Source organism: Mustelus asterias, chromosome 8 (genome assembly GCF_964213995.1).
Source record: "Mustelus asterias chromosome 8, sMusAst1.hap1.1, whole genome shotgun sequence".
Taxonomy (NCBI): domain Eukaryota; kingdom Metazoa; phylum Chordata; class Chondrichthyes; order Carcharhiniformes; family Triakidae; genus Mustelus; species Mustelus asterias.
The window spans coordinates 134,474,655-134,500,803 of NC_135808.1; the positions used below are offsets into that span (position 1 = coordinate 134,474,655).

At 40.8% G+C, this 26,149-nt stretch overlaps 1 protein-coding gene across 1 annotated transcript in view; it reads right to left on the bottom strand.

The window, feature by feature from the left end:
* Positions 1 to 216: 216 nt before the first annotated feature.
* syde2 (synapse defective 1, Rho GTPase, homolog 2 (C. elegans)) overlaps positions 217 to 26,149 on the bottom strand; it is a 118,691-nt gene continuing 92,758 nt past the window's right edge. Inside the window, exons 5-7 of the mRNA XM_078219005.1 lie at positions 20,012 to 20,193; positions 10,615 to 10,846; positions 217 to 4,279 (exon numbers count right to left, since the gene is read on the bottom strand). Coding sequence (XP_078075131.1) covers positions 3,777 to 4,279; positions 10,615 to 10,846; positions 20,012 to 20,193 — 917 coding nt within the window. The 3' untranslated portion in view covers positions 217 to 3,776. The remainder of the gene's footprint in view (positions 4,280 to 10,614; positions 10,847 to 20,011; positions 20,194 to 26,149) is intronic.

A 26,149-nucleotide genomic window follows, 5' to 3' on the forward strand; every position in this document is an offset into this window, starting at 1 on the left:
TCCAGATGGCACAAATAATATTGTATATTATTTGTATGGGCAATTTAGCCTGGCCAATCAACCTATCGAGCACATCTTTGGATTGTGGGAGGAAACTGGAGCATCCGGAGGAAACCCACGCAGACATGGGGAGAATGTGCAAACTCCACACAGACAGTGACCCAATATGGAAATTATCCATATTTAGCAGTATCAGCAAAACTGAATGTTAAATATGCATTTTTAATATTTATGTCACAGTACAGCACATACTCAAAAATCAGCATATATATAGTCATATTTACAAGTTTAGTGATATTTTATCAGGTTCAAAGTAACTATATATTTGCGTAACAGATAATGCATATGGGATTACGAAAACACAAGAATAAAATTTTCAACTGATAAATTAGAGCCTGAAAACCCTTTTACAAAGAATCTTTAAGCTGTGAGGAGTGTCAATTAAAACCAACATGATCCAATTTGTTCATATTATACACTGTATACAAATTAGTCAACCATTTTAAAAGCAAGTTAAAGAACAGAGGATACAACTGTGACATTACTGCACTGGCATTTTTTTTTGAAAACTCATTCTTTTATGACAAGACTTAATATTTTCAGTAGGTGTTTGAGCTTACATCCACCAGTTTTTCAAATGAAAAATTAAGGTCAACATGTTTGAAAAATAAAAGTACCAGTTTCAAATAGTTTAAATTTTAATCCCATCATTACAGATTTGGATGTAAATGAAACTCCCAAATGTAATTGCTCAAGTGTAGATTAATTTATTTTTATTTTTGTATTTCTTATTCTTCAAATTAAATATTTTTCACATACCATGTCATTGAACTAGAAAATTTAAGGATACTGTGAATCTTTATTCCAGATGTTAACCTACAAAGGCTATGCTACAATAGTCTGTTGGCATGCTCAAATATAAATATACTGTTTGCGCTCAATTTGCTGTGGTCGGCTCCTTTTTGGTTGCAGATCGGAATAGGTCACGCGGCCAAGAACCAAGTGTAATTTAAATTTGAACAGACTGAAAAGAATCACAGTTCTGAAAGCTGAGAGTCTCAAAATCCACCTCAATTTACGGCAGACCTAGCCAAGGCAAGAAGCACAAAGAACAAAGGAAACAGGCAAAAACTAAGGGGAAAAAATGAAACAAAGCCCAAGGTGCAAGAATGAGGTGCAGACCAGCGATTATCTGCTCAACATCTCACCTCATTTTAGGGCGACTGAAATGGGAATGATTCTGTATCAGGGCTATTTTAATGGTACTCAAAAGGGTGGCATTGGATATACCCACGTTAATGGACCAGAAATCAGCACCTTGCAGCATATAGGTTACAACTAGCATAAATACTCTGAGCCGATGAAAATATTGGGGAGAGATGGGAAGAGAGAAAAATATCAACATCCATTCATCTTAACAAGACCGTGTCCTTAACCTTCGACATAATGGGGCGTCATGGTGGCATTGTGGTTAGCACGGTTGCCTCACAGCTCCAGGGACCTGGGTTCGATTCCTGGCTTGGGTCACTGTCTGTGTGGAGTTTGCACATTCTCCGTGTCTGCGTGGGTTTCCTCCGGGTGCTCCGGTTTCCTCCCACAGTCCAGAGACGTGCTCAGTAGGTTGTTTGGCCAGGCTAAATTGCCCATAATGTAGGTTAGAAGGATTAGCGGGGTACATGTGTGGGGTTGTGGGGATAGGGCCTGGGATGGGATTGTTGTCGGTGCAGACTCAATGGGCCGAATGGCCTCCTTCTGCACTGTAGGGATTCTATGATTCTTTGAACTACCACTCCTCCTATTTCAAAATGAACTTTTAAATGAAAGACTTGCCTGGTTGAGATGGCTGCTTTCTCTGTTGCTGTTTCCACCAGTCACTTCAACAACACTCTCTACCATGAGATTTTCCACTCTATTAAAATGAATGGGGCAAATTGCCGACCAGCAGCTGTTTAAACTCTGGCTGTAGTGTCCAGTGAATATCAGCCAGATGTAGACTCTGGAAATCCCGGGAAAAAGTAAACCCTACATGCTACTTCAAACTAAATTGCGCAGAAAAAGGGACACCAATTCAATCTAGTTGGGGACAAATTTAGAATTGATGGCAAAATAATTTTGGATAGAATGATTAATCTGCTGAATGGACTTCCTTATACAGGTGTAAGCCTGGCATTGGTTAGAAATAGCTCAAATTTGTGGTAGCTGAGGGGACAGGGTGGCGGGGGGGGGGGGGCGGGGGAACGGGAACTGAAAAGTTTCTGGACGTCATGGCTTTCTGATCTGTATTGATCTTCGAACCATTGTTTTAATTATAGTATCACCCAGGTTAAAAATCGAGATATATAATTCTTTTTTCAGTACAAAGACAAATGTTGGTTCGGAGACCACCCTGTATGTCTTCCTTGACAGGACAGGACTAAATCTCCATTTAGTCTGACATTCTTTGGATGCTCTGTTCCTATGACTCGGCTTTCTATATTCAGTGGATTATAACAAATAATTTGCTTGCAAAAAAGATTTTAAATGAAAATCCACTCTACACTTTGTACAAAGTATTTGGTTTGAAGAAATTTCAAATTTTGCATTTAGTGTGCCACTTGCAGTATTGTCAAAAACTTTGCTCATGTTTATATTGCAGATTCTCATCTGACTTATCATTAAAACTGAAATTCATCAGTTATCACAGAAAGGTGACCGGAAATAGATAAAAAAGTAAAACGTACCCAACTCTATACACAAATCAGCCTCTCTTTAAAAACCACAGGTTAACAGGTTTAACTGAGAGTCATTATTCATTCACATTTCCTATCTGCGTAAAGATATGGACCATTTGAATAGAAAACACCCGTTTTAATGCTCTGTTAATAATCTTAGTTATCAATACTGACGTGACAAAAACATAATACCACAGCAGATATTGCAAATGATCAGCCACATTAAGTTGAGAACACTTCCTCACAGCTCTCATCATCGTGCACTTTACTGTATATATTTATATATGCTACATTTTCCAGGCAGTACATCTAACAGTATTTGGCCTTCTGGTAGGTGCGTCACTATAAATGATGTGTCCACACTTTATCAAAAATATACTGGGTTAGAAAAATATACCATTTGTTTTGATTTGGGTTTAAATACAGTTACAGAGACGTGTTAATAAGAAAGGAAACAGTTTACAATAGTTGTCATCACCCAAAAAAATGTGCAGGGTTTTTTTGTGGAAATGGTCTCTTCATAGCAGCCTTGGTATTACATTGCAAATGAAAGGTGACCGGCAAATCACTAACTGGTAATTATTGCTGAAAGGGAAAATACTCTGTCACGTTGCAGAAAGATCTGCCAAGCAGCACCATTCTCAACAACGAGAATGATCAGAATTAAACACTTTAATTTCTCAAAGATGACTCAGGGTTCAGTCCTTAAGAGTGTCTGCTGAGTGGCAATGGCTAATTTCCTTCAAAAAGTCCTTATTAAAAGCCTGCTTTATAAGTGCATCAGTTAACATTCCTACCTGAACACAGTGCTCAGTCTACAGTACACTTAAAAAAAATATGCCTCTAAGGCACCACATACCCCTAAGGGTCAATCCGCTGGAATTCTTCCAATAAGAAGAAAAAAGTTTACATACAAATGTCCTGGAATGCCTGAATGAGCCAGATGACCCAAGATAGTCCATGTTACTTCTGGATACAGAAGTATACTATTAAAAAAATAGCAAATAAAACTGTTCCATTGGGTCTGCATTGCTATTCCTCTATCCCAGAATGAGGAGAATTGCTTCAATAAGTGGCATTCAGCTTGTTTTTGCTGAGTTCTCGTTCTAAATTTCCAATTAGTGTGTCAATACTTTCTTGAAGATCTTTTAGGTTCACTCTATGCCGAAGTGCTGGATTAATCTTCTGCATCCTTACATAGGCCTCATATGTTTGCTGTTTGGACTTGGCCTCTGCATGCAGTTCCAACATACAGTTTGTCCTGTTTCCTACTGTATTCTCCTCTTCACTTCCAGTATCCTCTGAAGGAACATCATCATAGTCTGCCTCTATACTATCTTCCTTTGATCTCAGAAGGTAACTTTCACCACAGCTGCTCCAGTCTCCAGCATAGCGGTTACTAGGACTGTCGAGCCTAACCTGCCTGGGTCGGAGTACCCCAGTTGCATCAACATTTGCCAAGTTTAGCACTGCAGGTCGCTGCTTCCTCCTCCGCACATAATTAATTGGCTTATTCTGTTCAGAACATCCATTACTTTCCATATGGTCTTTGGTACCCACATTTTGCACTGTAAAAGAAAAACATGGAGGAAAACATGAAATATTTATGTATGAAAAATGAAATATTGGTTCTTGCCTAAGCTTTAAAGAAAAGATCTTCAGCTACAATATTTCATTGCAAATTAGCATTTACGGTAATTGCAATGTTTGTGTGTACCTTAAATAGCTAGTTTAGAATTACTATTTTTCTAATTTACAGCTGGTTTGAACACAACTTTCACACAGTAGCAACAGATGTGTTCATTTTACAGTGTGGTGCTTATACACTTATACACAGGTCATCAAGCATTCTGATGGTAAATCAGGATACTCTTAACTTGTGCAATATTTTATAACTGTTGCTAACATTAGTTAGCTGCGGTGGTGCAGTCAATGGCAAAGTCCTTTCCCTGTGAAGGTTTGTCATTAATATGGTGCCTTCACAAATTAAACGTCTTTAGCTCCTTCACTAACTTTGATCAGTTTGAAATTGAAGTATTAGATATTGGGGGCAATTCTCAGTGCCGAAATCGCGTAAAAAAACTAGAGTAAATCACATTGTTTTTTTTCAGTGGGATTTTCCAAAATGAATCTCCCACACTCTGTGCACTGCAGAGTGCCTCAGCATGAATCACACTGAAATTCAGTGGGCAGGGGCTATTCCCGCTGGAGAAGCCGGCAGCATAGCACTGAGCGGGCCACGGCACATGCGCTGATCTGTCAGCACCGGAATCGACACATACGCAGTAACCCACACTGCCGGCTTCCTAATCACTGGCCGGCCCCGCCACCCATGCATTGCCGGCCGTGCGGAACCCCCCCCATCCCCATTGGCCCAATCGCTGACCCCTTTATCATGTCCGGGCCCAGCCAAGACCACCCCCCCGCCCATCACTGGCCTCCCGACCATGCCCGGGCCCAGCCAAGACCCCCTCCCCACTCCCGCCAATTGCTGGTCTCCCTCCTTCTCCCACCAATCCTGTCTGAGCATGGCAGCGGGACCCTCCACCCCCACCGCTCACCCCACCAGGCCCCGCCCCCTTGACTGCCCCATGCCAGGTGGGCAGTACCAAGGTGCCTCTGGGCATTGGCACTTTTTGCCCATGGATAGTGTCGGGGGGCCAACACCCAAGAGGCATCCCCGACTGTGTTGGGCCCCCCCCCCCGCCCAATTGTCCCCCTTCACTTCAGTGGGGTCGGGCGGAAGTTAGCAGGCCCAGAGGCTTCAGATCAGAAATCTGGCACTGGGAGAGGTGCTCGGGGCTGGACACCCAGCATGGATCATGCTAATCTGGCCCCGCAGCAGGATGGGAGAATCGCCCCCATTATCATAGAAATCATAGAAACCCTACAGTGCAGAAGGAGGCCATTCAGCCCATCGTGTCTGCACCGACCACAATCCCACCCAGACCCTACCCCCACATATTTACCCACTAATCTACGCATCCCAGGATTCTAAGGGGCAATTTTTAACCTGGCCAATCAACCTAACCTGCACATCTTTGGATGTGGGAGGAAACCGGAGCACCCGGAGGAAACCCACGCAGACACGAGGAGAATGTGCAAACTCCACACAGACAGTGACCCGAGCTGGGAATCGAACCCGGGACCCTGGAGCTGTGAAGCAACAGTGCTAACCACTGTGCTACCGTTTATGTTTTAAAGGAAGTGCAAAGTTGAAGAATTCTTATGCAAAGCTAAATTTGGTTGCAGAAAAAAGCATCATTCATTATGATGATTCTGTTTCAAGCTTCAATTGCACCAAACACATGCCAACCCGGACAACCACATTAGCACAAAAATTATTACCCTGGTGATTCAATTTATAGGGTCGTGAAAACCACCTTCAATTGCATTCTTTCTTAAAATTTTAAAGCGTGCTACACACTTACTGTTGCCCAACTGTACATTTAAAGTAAATATTGGTGGTTACATAGCATCACCTAGTTTCATTTCAGAAAAGGTCTTGATTGATAAGGTGACCATTATGTTGTGCAATTTATTTACTGAAACTTGCAATACCGAGAAGGCTTGTTCCCCGTAAGCAGGTCAGCTTCGCTCATTCTGCAGCACAAAGAACTACTGACCTCGAACTTATATTTATAGTCAGTGTGGTGCTTTTACAAACATAATTTCCAGTAGCACAACAGTTTTCTAGTCATTTCAATCCCATGGTTTACTCCTGCACTCTGCTTTACAGTTCCGTGTTTCACATATATTAGTTCCAATAAATGGCAAATATTTTTGCCACATTTACATTACAGAACCACTTCTAATCAAGCTATCTCTGTTACTGTGTTAACTGCTATGAAATTATCCCAAAGGGACAGTCTGCAAATGTAATGCACCACTGTCAATGTCATATTAGACATGTACAATTAACTCAAACCAAAAACAGTTATTCAATGTCAAAACAGAAGCATTGCAAAGCATTCCAGGCAAGGTGTTTCAATATAATTAACTGAGGAATGGATACGGGAAAGCAGCAAGCACAGTGGACAAGAGTTCTGTTCTACAAAAATCATATTTTTTTTCAATGGAAGTTAAAATTGGGCAACTCTAACTATTTTTAAATGTAAACCACTCAAGATTTGGGATTCGTCCAAGTCTTTCTTTAATAAAGTTTGTTAAAAGAAGCCAGGGAGGAAATAGTGGATGCGCTAAGGATCACTTCATTGAATCCCTACAGTACAGAAGGCCATTCAGCCCAACAAGGTCTGCACCAACTCTCCAACAGAGCAGGTTATCGAGACCCACCCCCTGCATTCTCTCAGTAACTCCACATTTTACCCGACTAATCCCCCGAACCTCAGAAGTTTATTGTTCAATGATGGTAATGTCATTGAATGTCAAGGACGATGGTTAGATCTCTTGGTGGTGGTGGTCATTGCTTGGCACTTGTAGGGCTCGAATGTTACTTGCCACCTATCAACCCAAGCCTGGATGTTGTCTGGATTGTCCTGCCCATGAACTGCTGCAGTATCTGAGGAGCTGCAAATGGTCCTGAACATTGTGCAATCATCAGCAAACATCCCCACCCATGATCATTTCTGAGGGGGTAAACAGGAGAGTAAAGCTGAGGCCCAATCAGATCAGCCACAATCTTATGAAATGACAGAGAAAGTTCAAGGGGCTAATTGTTTAGTCCTGCTTTTACGTTTGTATCTATATTTGTAAATGGCCAACTCATTGTATTCATTAAAGATGTTTTAAGATTAACACAAAAAACTTCAAAAGCAAACAATCTTGAAATTGCTGACACCTCCCAAATGTGTATCCCCTTGCCCAAAATTCCATTTTTCCAACTATCCCATCAGACTTCTGCCCTTCCACACTACCAAACCAATCCTTACAGGATGTCATCTGCAAATTTCATATGTGATCTTGATATTGTTAAAATTCCTCTAATAAACCTCCTCTCCCCATATCCTCCTGAAAGAGTAGTGAGCATGGGATTTATATTATGTAAGAAAGCAGGCAGAGTTGTTTTAAAGTCTCATCTGAAAGGTGGCACCACCAACATTGCAATACTGCATCAGACTACATTTCAGTGTTTAAGTTTCTGGAGCAAGACTTGAGCCTCAACCTTCCTACTCAGATGAGAGTTGGCTGACACTGATATTACATGTTTTTTCTTTATTTTTTCATCTGATGTGTATGGCTGTCTTGGACAACATTTATTGCCCATTCCCAATTGCCATCTAGGAGATGATGGCAATGTTGCGCTAGTGCTTTCATTTAAAAAAAATAGAATTCAGTTCCCCAAAACTAGAAACTTCAAGGTCTATCATTCCTTTTAACAAGCTTTCAGGAAATTTTCCTCAAAAGTCAGCACATGCTACACATCTGTTTCTTGCTAAGTACTTACCAGAACAGTCAGAGGACTAGGCAGTTTAAATAAATTCTCAAACAGAGATCTGCATTAAGCTGTAAAATTATTTCAGGTTATTAAAACAGTAATAACTGAGCTCCAGGCAATTTAACTCCAATTCCAAGCTTCATTGGCAAAAGTGGAATTGCAGTGGAAAAGTCAGCAGTACCCTTTCCCATTATAAGTGCCAGGAAAGAAATACCTTCTGTGCACCAGGGTGATGGTATAGTGGAACTGCAAGTAATTTAGGAAATCAGAGTTCTTGGATTAATGACAAAATAAATCCCTAGAGGGCATTTCACAAATGTTTCTTCATATAAAATGTGAAAATGTGCACTTTGATCCTTCAATTAACCAGGTTGTTACACTATATGGGACTGCACACCCATTTGTAAAAATAAATGGATTATAACCAAAGCTCAATCAAGGTATGCTGACACTAAATATTTATATTGGAAAGTACATGGTGGAGTGAATTACTCCTTTCCAAATTTTGCTTATTAAATTTGAAATATATATAGATTTCATTCATTGAAAACGTTTATCTATTGCTTGTATCTCAAAGAACGTATGTATCTATTTTATTGTCAAAAGTAAAATTTCATTCAAAGTGAAATTCTTGGGTCTTGCACTATATTAGTTATCAGTGGTTAAATTCAGTCTGCATTTTGGTCAATCGAACCAGGGCAGTTAATGGTAGGGCGTTGGGGAGAGTTACAGAACAAAGAGATCGAGGGGTACAGGTTCATAGCTCCTTGAAAGTGGAGTCACAGGTGGACAGAGTGGTGAAGGAGGCATTCGGCATGCTTGGTTTCATTCGTCAGAACATTGAATACAGGGGTTGGGACGTCTTGTTGAAGTTGTACAAGACATTGGTAAGGCCACACTTGGAATACTGTGTACAGTTCTGGTCACCCTATTATAGAAAGGATATTAAACTAGAAAGAGTGCAGAAAAGATTTACTAGGATGCTACTGGGACTTGACGGTTTGAGTTTTAAGGAGAGGCTGGATAGACTGGGACTTTTTTCTCTGGAGCGTAGGAGGCCGAGGGGGTGATCTTATAGAGGTCTATAAAATAATGAGGGGCATAGATCAGCTAGATAGTCAACATCTTTTCCCAAAGGTAAGGATGCCTAAAACTAGAGGGCATAGGTTTAAGGTGAAAGGGGAGAGATACAAAAGGATTCAGCGGGGCAAGTTTTTCCATAGAGGGTGGTGAATGTCTGGAACAAGCTGCCAGAGGTAGTAGTAGAGGCGGGTACAATTTTCTTCTTTAAAAAGCGTTTAGACAGTTACATGGTAAGATGGGTATAGAGGGATATGGGCCAAACTCGGCAATTGGGACTTGCTTAGGGGCTAAATAAAAAAGGGGCGGTATGGACAAGTTGGGCCGAAGGGCTTGATCCCATGCTGTAAACCTCTGACTACCACTGAACTTGGGTGGCTGAACAATCTATTTAATGAGGATAGAAACATTTCAATAATTAATTTACAATGCATCATCATAGAAAGTGCTTGAACTTCTGAGTTTAACACATGGTGTTTACACTGCATATACCTGTTACTGCCTAAAACTGAAATTAGAGACAGAGGAAATGAATCCTTCCAGAATTAACTTATTTGATTCAGTGGGCATTACTCGCAGAATATTTACTGTCCATTCCATGTCCAATAAAAAAATGCATTTGTTTCCTGCATTGTTCTCACCAATTTATACCCGATTTCTTAAACAGCAGTAGATTGGAGCAGGGAGAAAATGCACTTGAAGAAACCCATTTACACATTACAGGAAAACCTGCAATCTACACAATTTGTAATTGACCTCAAGCTGGATTCAAATTCATTTCTTGACAAATTCTGATTGCAAAATTGCAGTCCTTCATCAGAAAAGCAGGGACAGCATTTTCTTCCTGTATTCTTCGATTATTAATTTGGGCATGATCCTGGACAAAGCTTGAATGGCACCCCATCCACCTCCTTAAGCAGCCTTCGAACACTTGGATCAGACAACGGAGCAGGTTGCCTGCAGAACCGCAGTTCAGAAACTGACAAAGATGCAAATAAGAATAATTCAAGAAAAGAACAAAATTCTGCCATTTGTTAAAAGTTCTACCAATACCTTCCAACACAGCACAATACCCCGTGTTAAAAGTTCAATTATGTGATGACGTTCAGTCGAAATATTCAGTGTTGAAGTACAGTACTGATTTAGATCAGAAGATGGTGCCTTGGCCCAACACTGATCAGCTACTTTTATTTTTTCAACACAATTTATAAAGAAAGCAAAATAATGCAGATGCTGAGAATCTGAAATAAAAACAGAAAACCCTGGTGTTCCAAAGAGGAGTCATATCAGATTTGAAATGTTAACTCTTTCTGTCGCCACAGATGCTACCAGGTGTGCTGAGTTTTCCAACATTTTCTGTTTTTAATTATTAAAAAAACATTTGCTGCAGTTAAATACCCAAAGACGTTGCCAAATTGCTCTCACCTGGCCAAAGCTGCAGTAAATAATGCAATACTTCGATGTGCTTCTTGAAGTCCAGCGCACTGGCCAACTCCTCTGAATCTGTAAAAACCCTGTGGCTATGATTGGAAGTCTCCTGACGCTGACTGAGAAGCACTGGGCCAAAACATACTGCCAAGTTCTGGCAAGTCATCTTATTGACCTCATGATATGAAGCTACAAGTTTCAGGTGATCCAGTAGCATCTTCAGTGTTGCCTAAGACAGATAATACATAGGATTAGCAATGTACATCTGAAAAAAAGCAGTAATAACATCCACTAAAAGGATGAGGGCTTTAACTTTTGAAAGCAACACAGTACAGGAGTATTTAGACATAATGGCCTGAACATCTGGACTTGGAAGAGCACCGTGAGTCCTGAATAGTGATATCCAAGACACCCCAAATATTGGCCTTTGGGCCTCACTGTAATGAGGCAAAAGTAACACAGTAGCCCATTGATGAAGGCTAACTTTTCTGGCTTCATTCAGTTAATGTCTTCTTGTTTGCTGGCAATTGTAGGACGTGTTTCCATACGAAGCCTGTGATGCCGCAGGCTACCTGAGGGCAAGCTAACCTCGGAGCAGGGGAACTTGTCAGGCCCCAACATCTTCAGGCATGGGTAACAACAGTTTGTTTATCCTTGCTCCAATTTGGAGAGTTTCACACTTCTAATTGGAAGTGTGCACAGACTTCTTGCCCACCTTTATGGGGCCTCAAGCATCCGCAGAGTTCCTGAAAAATGTGCACTAGATGAAAATCTGTCAATGAATTTAGCTTAATGCTAATGTAAACTTTTAAAAACTATTTTCTGGATGTTTTTAGATATCAGCAATTCACAAGGCAAAACCTTTGTATTAACTGAATACATTTTCATATCAAAATGATAAATTTGTCAACCCAGGTTGTTTTTAAACCTAACAAAATAACTTCAAGCCTGTTAGCTGGTAAAGTTATACATTAAAAATATCCATTACGTGGTTATAGAAAAAAAGTGTAAACAAGGTTTCCAGAATCTCTGCTTTACTCGACACATATGCATTTTAATAAATGGCATCAGACGTATAGGAAGGGACACAGCTGCATGACAGAAGTCGTCGGAAATAACCATTTAATGTCCTACAACAGGCTTCCTTTGTAAGGCTCTCAAATATATCACAGCCTTTAATATAAAAAGCCACTGTGAAGTCTCACAAAGAGAGAGTCATTATTAAACACCCTCCATGGTTTTTGAAGCCAGCTTTTTAAAAGGGAGTCCACTGTGTGTCCAAACACATAGAAGTCATTCTCAGAACTGGCACGCTCTGACTACACTTATTTCAGCACTTCTAATTTTAGTGGACTGGATTGAACTAAAATATTGTGCAACTTTGCATTAAGCTCGTTTGATTCATTGTGTAAAGCAGACTTTCAAATTCAAGCAGGAATGGAAGTTGCTTCCAATACCTAAATACCAGCAAATCTTTCATCCCAGAAAGTCATCCCACTTAATTTTAGATTATTGCTGGCATTCAAAGAATGCAAAAGGAACAAAAGCAGTGATAAGAATGTTTGAGCTGCGCCAGTGTAAAGCACATCAATAACGTGGCATGATGGCACTGCAAATATACTCCAGACCTCCTGGATTCAATCACAGCACAACCCCAACAGCAAACTGAAAGGTTCAACTGCTAATCAGTACAAAAGATTCTCTGAACTCGCACCTTCTTCCTTTTAAGTTTTGAAATGGCAATCACTTTTCTTTCCATAACCAAGAAATCTTGCAAACGCTGAATATGCATTTCAGCTTTCAATCAATGCTCAGACATTATTCATATGAAAAATAATCAAACACATCGTAACTAAAAGACACTAAGGATTTTTACAAATAAGTTACTAGTTGCACATTACTTCAGAACCTCAGTTAAACATTGTTAGGATTAGTCTACTATTTGCAATGGTTAATAAACATTTAAACCATGACAGTGACTGAAACAGAACAAAACTCTCAATTGAAATTTCCATGCTAATTAAATGGCAAAACTGGTGACCCGGGAAGATGGCAAACCTGGCAAGAAATCAAGATAAGAAGTTTAACAACACCAGGTTAAAGTCCAACAGGTTTATTTGGTAGCATAGCCGGCATCTCCACATCAAGAAATCAAGATGCCAGCCATATGGGTGGACAGAAGCAACCTTAACTGGCTGGTCATCGAACACTACCATTAATCCATAATTAGCCATATTCCACGAGGGACCATAAGCAACTCTCTTTCTTCACTGAAATTATGTGTGCCACTGTCATTCTCCCTCTGTCCAGGCCTTCTCCAACCTGGTCTTTTCTTCCAGATGTTCAACCATCCATTGTCGCCAACACCAGTCTCTCACCCTACTTTTTCCAGCAGCTATACTTCTCAATTTCAGCTTCTTCACTCCAGCTTAAAAGCCCATGAGATGATATTGCTGTGCTCAAATTCATTGGTTCATCGCTTTGTCCATGGGCGGCACAGTGGTTAAACTGCTGCCTTACAGCAATTCAATTCCGGCCTCGGCTGACTCTCCAGGTGGAGTTTGCATGTTCTCCCTGTGGCTGTGTGCGTTTCCTCCGGATGCTCCGGTTTCCTCCCACAGTCCAAAGGTGTTCAGGTTAGGTTGATTGGCCTTGTTAAATTGCCCCGTAGTGTTAGGGGGACTAACAGGGTAAATATATGGGGTTATGGGGATAGGGCCTGGGTGGGATTGTTGTCAGTGCAGGCTCAATGGGCTGAATGGCCTCCTTCTGCACTGTAGGGATTCTATGATTTGTCCAGTTGATTCTAAGGACCCTACCCAAGGCCAAATTTCCAAGTGTGATCCTTGCATAGCCATGCTGTGCAATGCTCCATACCAGGGATTTTGCAAGTCACCTTTTCAAGTGTCATCCTACGTTGGATGTTTTCCATACTTAGAACAAAGAACAAAGAAAATTATAGCACAGGAACTGGCCCTTTGGGCCTCCAAGCCTGCACCGACCATGATGCCCGTCTGAATTAAAACCCCTCTATGTTCTATGTTCTTCCGGGTGGTTGCAGAGAGTTGGTTTTCAAACTGGAGGCCTGTGACCAGCGGTGTACCTCAGGGATCAGTGCTGGGTCCACTGTTATTTGTCATTTATATTAATGATTTGGATGCGAATATAGGAGGCATGGTTAGTAAGTTTGCAGATGACACTAAGATTGGTGGCATCGTGGACAGTGAAGAAAGTTATCTCCAATTGCAACAGGATCTTGATCAATTGGGCCAGTGGGCTGACGAATGGCAGATGGAGTTTAATTTAGATAAAAGCGAGGTGATGCATTTTGGTAGATTGAACCAGGGCAGGATTTACTCAGTTAATGGTAGGGAGCTGGGGAGAGTTACAGAACAAAGAGATCTAGGGGTACATGTTCATAGCTCCTTGAAAGTGGAGTCACAGCTGGACAGAGTGGTGAAGGCGGCATTCGGCATGCTTGGTTTCATCGGTCAGAACACTGAATACAGGAGTTGGAATGTCTTGTTGAAGTTGTACAAGACATTGGTAAGGCCACACTTGGAATATTGTGTGCAATTCAGGTCACCCTATTCTAGAAAGGATATTATTAAACTAGAAAGAGTGCAGAAAAGATTTACTAGGATGCTACCGGTACTTGATGGATTGAGTTATAAGGAGAGGCTGGATAGACTGGGACTTTTTTCTCTGGAGCGTAGGAGGCTGAGGGGTGATCTTATAGAGGTCTATAAAATAATGAGGGGCATAGATCAGCTAGAAAGTCAATATCTTTTCCCAAAGGTAGGGGAGTCTAAAATTAGAGGGCATAGGTTTAAGGTGAGAGGGGAGAGATACAAAAGTGTCCAGAGGGCCAATTTTTTCACAGAGGGTGGAGTGTGTCTGGAACAAGCTGCCAGAGGTAGTAGTAGAGGCGGGTACAATTTTGTCTTTTAAAAAGCATTTAGATAGTTATATGGGTACGATGGGTATAGTGGGATATGGGCCAAATGCGGGCAATTGGGATTAGCTTAGGGGTTTTAAAAAAAAAAGGGTGGCATGGACAATAGAACCATAGAAAATTACAGCTCAGAAACAGGCCTTTTGGCCCTTCTTGTCTGTGCCGAACCATTTTATGCCTAGTCCCACTGACCTGCACTTGGACTATATCCCTCCACACCCCTCTCATCCATGAACCCGTCCAAGTTTTTCTTAAATGTTAAAAGTGACCCCGCATTTACCACTTTATCCGGCAGCTCATTCCACACTCCCACCACACTCTGCGTGAAGAAGCCCCTCCTAATATTCCCTTTAAACTTTTCTCCTTTCACCCTTAACCCATGCCCTCTGGTTTTTTTCTCCCCTAGCCTCAGCGGAAAAAGCCTGCTTGCATTCACTCTATCTATACCCATCAAAATCTTATACACCTCTATCAAATCTCCCCTCAATCTTCTACGCTCCAGGGAATAAAGTCCCAACCTATTCAATCTCTCTCTGTAACTCAGCTTCTCAAGTCCCGGCAACATCCTTGTGAACCTTCTCTGCACTCTTTCAATCTTATTTACATCCTTCCTGTAACTAGATGACCAAAACTGTACACAATACTCCAAATTCGGCCTCACCAATGCCTTATATAACCTTACCATAACACTCCAACTTTTATACTCGATACTCCGATTTATAAAGGCCAATGTACCAAAGGCACTCTTTACGACCCTATCCACCTGTGACATCACTTTTAGGGAATTCTGTACCTGTATTCCCAGATCCCTCTGTTCAACTGCACTCTTCAGAGTCCTACCATTTACCCTGTACGTTCTTCTTTGGTTTGTCCTTCCAAAGTGCAATATCTCACACTTGTCTGCGTTAAATTCCATTTGCCATTTTTCAGCCCATTTTTCTAGTTGGTCCAAATCCCTCTGCAAGCTTTGAAAACCTTCCTCACTGTCCACTACACCTCCAATCTTTGTATCATCAGCAAACTTGCTGATCCAATTTACCACATTATCATCCAGATCATTGATATAGATGACAAACAACAATGGACCCAACACCGATCCCTGCGGCACACCACTAGTCACAGGCCTCCACTCAGAGAAGCAATCCTCCACAACCACTCTGGCTTCTTCCATTGAGCCAGTGTCTTATCCAATTTACTACCTCCCCATGTATACCTAGCGACTGAACCTTCCTAACTAACCTCCCATGAGGGACCTTGTCAAAGGCCTTGCTGAAATCCAGGTAGACAACATCCACCGCCTTCCCTTCATCCACTTTCCTGGAAACCTCCTCGAAAAACTCTAATAGATTGGTCAAACATGACCTACCACGCACAAAGCCATGTTGACTCTCCCTAATAAGTCCCTGTCTATCCAAATATTTGTAGATCCTATCCCGTATCACACCTTCCAATAAGTTGCCCACCACCGACGTCAAACTTACTGTCCGATAATTTCCCGGATTTCTTTTGGAACCTTTTTTAAACAACGGAACAACATGAGCCACCCTCCAATCATCCAAGTTGGGCCGAAGGGCCTGTTTCCATGCTCTAAACCTCTATGACTATGACTCTATGACCATAGCCCTCTATTCCCATCCTATTCATGTATTTGTCAAGATGCCCCTTAAAAGTCACTTCATTCAGATGACGGGTGAGAGAGGGCAATTGCGAGTCTTGGCTTGATTTCAGCGCTGCTATCCCTGTTTGTGGTAACTTTCACTCCCAGAAATTGAAATTGATCCAGTCTTACAGACTGAATAATCACACTGTGCTCAGCAGGAATCATCATCAAATCTGTCTTGTTATTACAGGATAGGCTAACGAGTTCCAGAGTTTTAGATCAACTGAAGTTTATGGATGTCGAAGACACCTCGGTGGGTACTGGAGGTAATACCATATGGATGAAATTTTAAGCAGGAACCTTGAGGGGGGGAAAAGATGTGGTAGGCAACCTTTTGGAGGTGCAAGTAGTGGAGAGGATGTGTGGTCAAAAGCTCAGTTCAGGGTTAACAGTCTGGTTCAAACTAAGAAAATGAGGTGTGGCAAGGTTACTGAGATTATCGCAGGGGTTGAAAACAATGGTTTCATTCTTAACAGTGCTTAGCTTGAGGAAATTGTAACTCATTCAGGACTGCGTGTCAGATGAGCAGTTTGACAACAGGGACAATGGAACAGTAAAGGCAGATGGTGGTGTGGCAGGGCTGGGCATTGTCAACAGATATGTTGTAGCTGGCTCCATGTCTTTAGTGAATGCTGCCAAAGAATAGCACACGTACAGGGGGAGGGGGTTAGCAACTTCAGAGGGAGTGGTGAAGGGGAGAGACAATGATTTGATTTATTGTCACATTGGACTTACCTTGCATTAAGTTGATCTTTCTCTACACCCTAGCTATGACTAACACTACATTCTGCACACTCTCGTTTCCTTCTCTACGAACGGTATGTTGTGTCTGTATAACGCGCAAGAAACAATACTTTTCACTGTATGTTAATACATGTGACAATAAATCAAATCAAATATTAGTATACAGTGAAAAGTATTGTTTCTTGCGCACTATACAGACAAAGCATACTGTTGATAGAGGAGGAAAGGAGAGGGTGCAGAGTTCTACGGAGGGTAGAAGCCAACCAAAATACTCTGGCTAAGGTTGGATAGTTAAGGTAGAACAAAGGAAGAGCACTCCCGTTGAGACAGAAAGCTGAGGAGAGGCATTAGAGGAACAGTGTGGTCAACCACACAAGAAGCAGCAAGGTCAACGTGGATAAATTGGGAGCCACAGTCAATAGGAAGTGTCGCTTGTGATGATACTTCAAGGGAATTCAATAATCATACATATACCTTCCAAGTTTTATAAAGCAAGGATTCATTCATCAAACTTGCCAAGTCTGTTTAATTTACATTTCTGCTTGTATTGTAATAAAGTGTAATTAGTACAAGTAATTGTAATTCTGGGAATGTTTAAACATTTTATCTGATCCTGAGGAGAGTAATTTGAAGAAGTGACAGCTAAGATGGATGGGATACATACGGTGAATGTGATGTACAGAGTCTTTGGGGATTGAAGAAACTGGAGACTATGGAGAAGTGGGGTTGTGGAATTAGGGGGCACTAAGTTGGTTGAATGGAGGGGGGGCACAAGACAAGTTAAAAGCAGTTTCTCAAATTGGTGGTAAGTGGATAGCACTGTCTCAGTGCTCACTGTGTACATCCTGGATTTAGATCTAGAGGAAGGTACCTCTGAGGGGAAGGTGCATCTGCTACTAGACTAAAATAGGAGACACAGCGAATAATGTTTAAGGAGCAAAGAAGCTGCAAGAAGATATTGATAAGACTGTGAAACCAGGAGAAACAAAGTTACATTCAAACTAAAATGTACCATTATTATAAGGGAAGATGAGGTGATATGGATGAAAGAAAGAATTTGGGGATTTCAAGTTCACAAGTTGGAATAGTACTTCTATATCATTGAAAAGTCAAATTGAACACTAGGGTTTACAGCAAAAGAAATAGAATTTAACAATTAAAATGCAATGGTGGATTGAAATTCATTAAGACCACATTTTGAGTAATGTGCATAATTTTGGAATCCAGGCCACATACAAGATACTGCAACAAGTCTTACTGAGGGTCATTAGAATGTTGTCTGTTTTGGGCCATAGTTCTCAGATAACATGAAAGATACTGTCCAAGAATTATCAAGGCCGGCTTTATAACCCGCTATGGCTCACTTCAATATTTGACAGAACCTATGGTATCACAAGATCAAAGGTTACATATTCATTCACTTGTCACTTCGTCCCAGTGAATCTTTGCTTATCAATTTAGAGTCAGACTTTTACAGCATAGAAGAGGCCTTTCGGCTCATTATGTCTGCACCGGCCATCAAACGCATAACTATTCTATTCCCATTTTCCAGCACTTGGTCCATGGCCTTGTATGCTATGGTATTTTGAGTGCTCATCTAAATGCTCTTACATGCTGTGAAGGTTCCCGCCTCTATCAGCCTTTCAGGCACAGAGTTCCAGATTCCCACCACCCTCTGAGCAAAGAGAATTTTCCACAAATTCCCTCTAAATCTCCTGCCTTAAATCTATGGCCCCCAGGTTATTGGTCCCTCTGCCAAGGAGAAAGGTTTCTTCCCATCTACCTCATCTATGACCCTCATAATTTTGTATACATCAATCAGATGCCCCCTCAGCCTTCTCTGCTCCAATGAGAACAACCGCAGCCTAACCAGCCTCTCTTCATAGCTGAAACACTCCAGCCTTGTGAATCTTCTCTGCAGCCTTTCTAATGTAATTATATTAACATACATAGTCACGCACAATGTTTTGACATCACAGAAGCTTTAAAGCTTTGATCATTTCACTTTCATTTGATTGTGGTCCTGGAAACCAGCCATCAGCCAAGGCTTCAGTTGAAAGCACAATAGAACTGCATTTTATCGGAATCGTCTGCCCCACTTTCATAATTAAATTTAAGACTTTGGATCAGGTTAATAATTTCAATTCAGCTCATTACTTGCTTCAAAAATCTTCAATCTTCGGGTAGAATAGTTTTATTTAAAGGTTTCATTGTCAAACATTCATTGGGGGGGATTTATCCATTGGATTTTACATGCAAGAGTTTCTACAGTCACAATAAAGTGACAAAACAGTTCTAAAACATAGTTTTATTTACAATGCCACAGTCACACAGTTCAATGTTCTGTCCTCATCATTGTAAATACTACATCTAAACTAGCTAGTCATTAACACCTCAATATTCAATATTTAACAATATTCAACTGTATGAATACTACTACAGGGTAAATTAAGCAACTCAGTATCGAATTGCACTAGAAGGGAGCACAGATGGAAAAATCATGGCTACAGTCCAATAGCCCTTTCTTCAAAGGCTGAACACTGGAAGCACAGAGTCTCCAAATTTAATTTGTAAATGTCTTCCCATGTCTTTAAGCATATTTAGTAGAAACAATCTATTCTACTAAAATGATTTCATCATTTAAGTGTTTATCCCACATACTTATGCAATGATTATAACAAAGCAGATCACTCTTTAGCAATGTGGAGCAGAATCATTAATGTTACTGCATGTCAAATAATGGCAATAGCGCAATCTTGTTCCAATGTATTGTAGCTTTCCTCATATTAAAATTATTAGCCAGTTCATATTTGAACTAATATTTTGAAGATTAAAGTTGCATCACTTTTCTGACTAAATAAACAAAATGATGGAAAAAGATACACGTCTGACTGTAATGCATGATTATTAGACCAGGAGAGACAGGAATATACACTAACTGGATCCACGATACTTACATGTCCCTTCTTGTTCGCCAAATCTTAATCAATTCTAAATGAGAGAGGTTTGTTCAGTCACAGGTTCTTCATGCTTACCTTCTCCACTTCAGGCAGACAGTCCAAGAGACTAACTGTGTATTCAGAGTCACTGAAGTCATTCTCACATCCAGAAGAGGTGATCTTGAGGGGCTGTTTAGCCATGGTATCCAAAACTGCTTCATATAGCTGCTTTGTTATTAAAGGAGATGGCAATTCCCTCAAATAATCCTTCAGAACCCCTGTATGTGTTGAAAGAAAACAATAAATGAGGCCACATTTGATATTTGCTCAAAACATTTAGACATAACGAACAAGTTTCTAGAATCCTTTCACTACTTACTAGTAAACATGCAGCAAAGCTCAAAGACATAGTAAGACATTTACAAATTAAACCTGGTGACCGTGAGAGGAGGGGTAAACAAAATGATAGTGAGAGCAAATTTCAAGCCAAATACTGGGCTTTTTTTCTAAAAAAAGGAACAGTCAAAAAGAACTCCCCATAAATATATTTATTAAAAAATTATAGAAGGTCTCAATACATCATGGTAGAAATATCAATAAGTACAAAGCCAGTCTGGCTAAAGATAATATAAACTGCAAAATATTCCAAAACATCATATCCACCTGGAGTGAAAGTAGACTGATGCAGAAATTACATGTGAATGCCGTAGCTAAAGTTGGTTGCTAAATTCAACATCAGATACTTTTGAAATGTCAATATCAAGTCAGAACTTTGGGCTTCTTTGAATTTGCTCCATGTATTTACATAGTGCCTTACGTTCCAAGGCTTCTTAGAGATGTAAACCAAAAAAAGGCATAAAATTGGTCAAAGAGGTACATTTTAAAGGAGGATTTTAAACAAGGAGGGGGGAGGTGAAATTGCAGACCAGCTGAGGGAGGAACTTCCAGAGCCTGACTGGCAATGACCCAGCAAGGCCTTTGACAAGGTCCCTCATGGCAGACTGGTGCAGAAGGTGAAGTTGCATGGGATCAGAGGTAAGCTGGCAAGGTGGATACAAAACTGGCTCGGTCAAAGAAGACAGAGCATAGCAGTGGAAGGCTGTGTTTCTGAATGGAGGGCTGCGACAAGTGGCATTTCTCAGGGGTCAGTGCTGGGACCTTTGTGGTTTGTAATTATATATACACATATATATATATAATGATTTGGAGGAAAATGCAACTGGATTGATTAGTAAGTTTGCGGACGACACAAAGGTTGGTGGATTTGTGGATAGCGATGAGGACCATCAGAGGATACAGCAAGATATAAATCAGTTGGAGACTTGGGCGGAGAGGTGGCAGATGGAGTTTAATCCGGACAAATGTGAGGCAATGCATTTTGGAAGGTCTAACACAAATAGGAAATATACAGTAAATGGCAGAACCCTTAAGAGTATTTATAGGCAAAGGGATCTGGGTGTACAGGTACACAGGTCACTGAAAGTGGCAACGCAGGTGGAGAAGGTAGTCAAGGAGGCATACGGCATGCTTGCCTTCATCGGCCGGAGAATTGAATTTAAAAATTGGCAAGTCATGTTGCAGCTTTATAGTACCTTAGTTAGGCTGCACTTGGAATACAGTGTTCAATTCTTGTTGCCACACTGCCAGAAGGATGTGGAGGTGTTGGAGAGGGTACAGAAAAGATTTACCAGGATGTTGCCTGGTATGGAGGGCATCAGCTATGAGGAGAGGTTGGAGAAACTTGGTTTGTTTTCACTGGAATGACGGAGGTCTAGAGGTGACCTGATAGAAGTCTACAAGATTATGAGAGGCAATAACAGAGTGGATAGTCAGAAGCTTTTTCCCAGGGTGAAAGAGTCAATTACTAGGGGGCACAGGTTTAAGGTGCGAGGGGCAAGGTTTAAAGGAGATGTATGAGGCAGATTTTTTTTTTACACAGAGGGTGGTGGGTGCCTAGAACTCGTTGCCGGGGGAAGTAGTGCAAGCAGATACGATAGTGATTTTTAAGGGGTGTCTTGACAAATACATGAATAGGATGAGAATAGAGGGATATGGTCTCCAGAAGGGTAGGGGGTTTTAGTTAAGTCAGGTAGCATGGTCAGTGCAGGCTTGGAGGGCCGAAGGGCCTGTTCCTGTGCTGTAATTTTCTTTATTCTTTGACAGGGCAGTTATATTCATCCCAATTCAGGAATTGTGCCACTGGATTGAAAAATGCCAAATGTCACTTTTGTTAATACATGTACAAAGGGGAAAACCCAGAAAGTACAGATGTTAGTTTCATAACGATTATAGGGAATTTAATGGAATCCATCATGGACAGATAGACCAAGCACCTGAACGAGTATGAACTGATCAGAATCAGCGTAAATGAGAAGGATAGGCCAATTCTGACTGATCTAGGTAATTTAAAGTTTTAAACTTTATTTATTAGTGTCACAAGTAGGCTTACATTAACACTGCAATGAAGTTATTGTGAAAATCACAATTTTTATTTTGAAGGAAATTATTCACATGGTGGTCAGGGGAACATCTATATAAATACTGTCTATATAGACCTCAGAATACAGACAGGTTACAGGAGATTAGCAGCAAAAATTAGAAAGCATGAAGTGGAAGGTAACCTTCAGACAGGAGCTAGCATTTGGCAGGGAGGCAGAAGGTAGAGAGAAGGGACAAAGTGAATGTACTCGTTTGGCAGGATGTGACAAGTGATATCACCCAGGAATCTGTATTTGTATAACATGGTGAAGGAACAGAGTTGTATTTCCAAGTTTGCAGATGACACCAAGTTAGGAGTTAAGTTGTGTGGATGGAAGCAGAAAGCTATAATTTCCCATATTAGGTTAGTAGGGAAAACTATGGCAGATGGAGTTCGACGTGGGAAAGTACAAGCTCATCCTCTTTGGACTAAGAAAGATAAATCAAATGATTTCCTTAATAGTTAGAGTCTAGAAACTGAAGGAGCAAAGGCATTTAAGTATCCAGATAAGCAGTCACAAAGGTAGCACAGGTAGTACAAAAAGTAATCAAAAGGCTAATGGAGTATTGACCTGAATCTCATAAGGTAGAAGTGATGCTTCAGTTGTCTAGAGCCTTGGGCTCAACCCACCTGGAGTACTGTGTTTGGTTTTAGTACGCTGGGTCTAGAGGGAATTTAGTGTCTGACAAACCTGGTTGAGTTTTTTGATGAAATAAAGGAGAGAGTTGATGAAAGTAGTGCAGTTGATTTGTATATGGACTTTCAAAAAGGTGCTTGATAAAGTACCACACTGAACTTGTTAGCAAACTTGAAGCCCATGGGAGTAAACAGGCAGCGGCAAGAGGGATAAAAAAAAATCAGTTCAGAGATGGAAAGCAGAGAGGAATGATACATAGGAATTTCAGACTGGAAGAAAATATACAGAGATACGCAGGAATCAGGATTAGCACCACTGCTTTCTGATACACATTAGGGATTGGGATTTAAGGGGGATAATTTCCAAGTATGCAGATTGCCCAAAACTTTCAAAAGTAGTAAACAGTGAAGAGGATAACAGCAGAATTCGGAAGGACTTGGAATGCTGGAATCAGCAAAGCCCTGGCAGATGAAATTTAATGCAGAGCAGTGTAAGTGATTCTTCCTCCTTCATGCTTCAAAATGAACAAAGACTCAATCTAACAAAATGGTGTAATTTGAAGGAGGGTAAAGGAACAGAAATCACACATTGTTGAAAGTGATAGGACAATTTGATAAGACTGTTGAAAAAACATACACCATACTTGGGTTTATAAACAGAGACACCATGCAAAAAGCAAGGGAGTTGCACCAAATCTTTATAAATCGCTGATTAGACTGCAGCTACAATTTGCTCTCCACACTCCATGCACCGTGCATTAGAAAGGACATCAGGGTCTTTGAGAAAGTGGAGCGGAGACTTACTAGAATAGAAGGTTAAGGGGAGATTTAATAGAGGTGTCAAAATCATGAGCACTCAGCTTCAATTTCACTGGCCTCTACATACATTAGCAAATAGAAGTTTTAAATCAAACTTTTGAATAGTGACACACAGCTGTTGTTTCAGTGCTATGGAGTTTGCATACTGTGCCGAGAACCAATATCCTTGGGTTACTATAAAAAGGGCAATAAATTCAAAGTAATTGCAACTGGAAGAAGCACTATAAACTATACTAAAATCCAGAACATTAAAAGTCAGATAGAAACCAAAAGATTCATCGCTAAGCGGATTTAAAAGGGTTTTGTAATTTTAACAAGGTAATTTGATTTTTGTATTAATGACACATTAACAGCGCAATCAATTTTTTCCTAATTTAATTAGGAAAGATGTTTCTGGTTCGGAGCGAAAACCCAGTGACAACTTGTGGGAAAAGGCTGACAAGCAAAACATATCTGCAAGCTTCGTCAAGGTGCTTTTAGCAAATTAAAACATTAACCCATCTGTTCTGCAAAACCAGCTGAAGGATGCAAAGACTAGAGAATCAATCTTTCAGTTCTAAATAGTAATTTATGCAATCCTGACATAGTAAAAGTGTTCATTGTGGCATAAATCAGTACGCTCATTTCATAAATAGGTTATACTTATCCAGAGCAACTTTGTCGTCTGGCCATTCAAAAGTAACGCATTTGATAGTAAATATTTTTTTCTTCAATTTCAAGAGTAAAAGCTCCATAGCGGCACTAGCTGTTTGCCATCTTTGGGTTGTGCAGTCAGTGAGGCTGCCTCAAACAGTAATTTATTCCACTGATTATCTGACCCCTCCTTAAGCCAAATACTCCATTATTTGACCCAGCAATAAAATGGACCCAAACAAAAGAATTTTGACACTTTTGAACTTGGGAGAACTCTTACAATCTGGCTGACATCCTTGGTCAAAAGTTGCTGCTGCTCTGACCGTTTCCTCACCATTGTTTGTGAATGACTTTTATCATTACAATTATCCAAATCCTTGACATACAATGTTACCACGTTCATATCTTAGAACTTAAATAATAAATTCTGTACAAATGACAGGAATTAACTATTACAGCTCTCATATCAACCAACCACATGTTATTTATCCACACTCAAGTCTTGACCATATCTCAATGCTTGTTATCAGCATAACAAATTATAGAAAAGTGGGCAGGTAGATATACACAAAAACAGACTCCATAGACATATTTTAATCTGCATAAAGTTTTATGCATAAACACCAACAGGTCTGTGCCACACAGCTATACTGTTACTCATGCAGAAAAATGGGGGCAGATTCTAAAGTCAGGTAAGTTTCCTTGCAGCACCTTCCTACCATCTGAAACTAACTCCCAAGGCACGCTCCTGCGGTGTTTATTTTCTAACAAAGTGAGATTCAATTGATTTTTTGCACTATTTCCCGAACAATAAAAACATAACTAAGTTCAACTTCAAGGCTGTACCCAAGGCTGGATTTCCTCTGAGTACCCTAGTTTCCTCTCTCAGTCCAAAGGTATGTAGGTTAGGTGGATTATCCATGCTGAGTGTGCTGGGTTACCGGGTTAGCACAGTAAGAAGTTTAACAACACCAGGTTAAAGTCCAACAGGTTTATTTGGTAGCAAAAGCCACATAAGCTTTCGGAGAGCTTGTGTGGCTTTTGCTACCAAATAAACCTGTTGGACTTTAACCTGGTGTTGTTAAACTTCTTACTGTGTTTACCCTAGTCCAACGCTGGCATCTCCACATCATTACAGGGTTAGAGCAGGAGGCCTGGGTAAGATATGCTTTTTCAGAGAGTTGATGCAGACTTAATGGCCACCTCCTGCACTGTAGAGACTTTATGATTTACTAGTTAATGGGTCAGAACTTCATAGAATCATAGAATGCCTACAGTGCAGAAGGAGGCCATTCGGCCCATTGAGTCTACACTGATCACAATCCCACCCAGGCCCTATTCCCATAACCCCACATATTTACCCTGCTAATCCCCCTGACAATGGTGTCAATTTAGCATGGCCAATCAACCTGACCTGCACATCTTTGGACTGTGGGAGGAAACCGGAGCACCCGGAGGAAACCCATGCAGACACAGGGAGAACGTGCAAACTCCACATAGATAGTGACCCGAGGTCGGAATTGAACCCAGTCCCCGGCGCCGAGAGGCAGCAGTGCTAACCACTGTGCCATCCCAAGGAGTGGCAACCACACTGCTCCTTTTGACTGATCTTACGCAAGAGTTGGAGTTCTCACCTCGCCTCGCTTGGGCCTAATAAGAAATGTGCA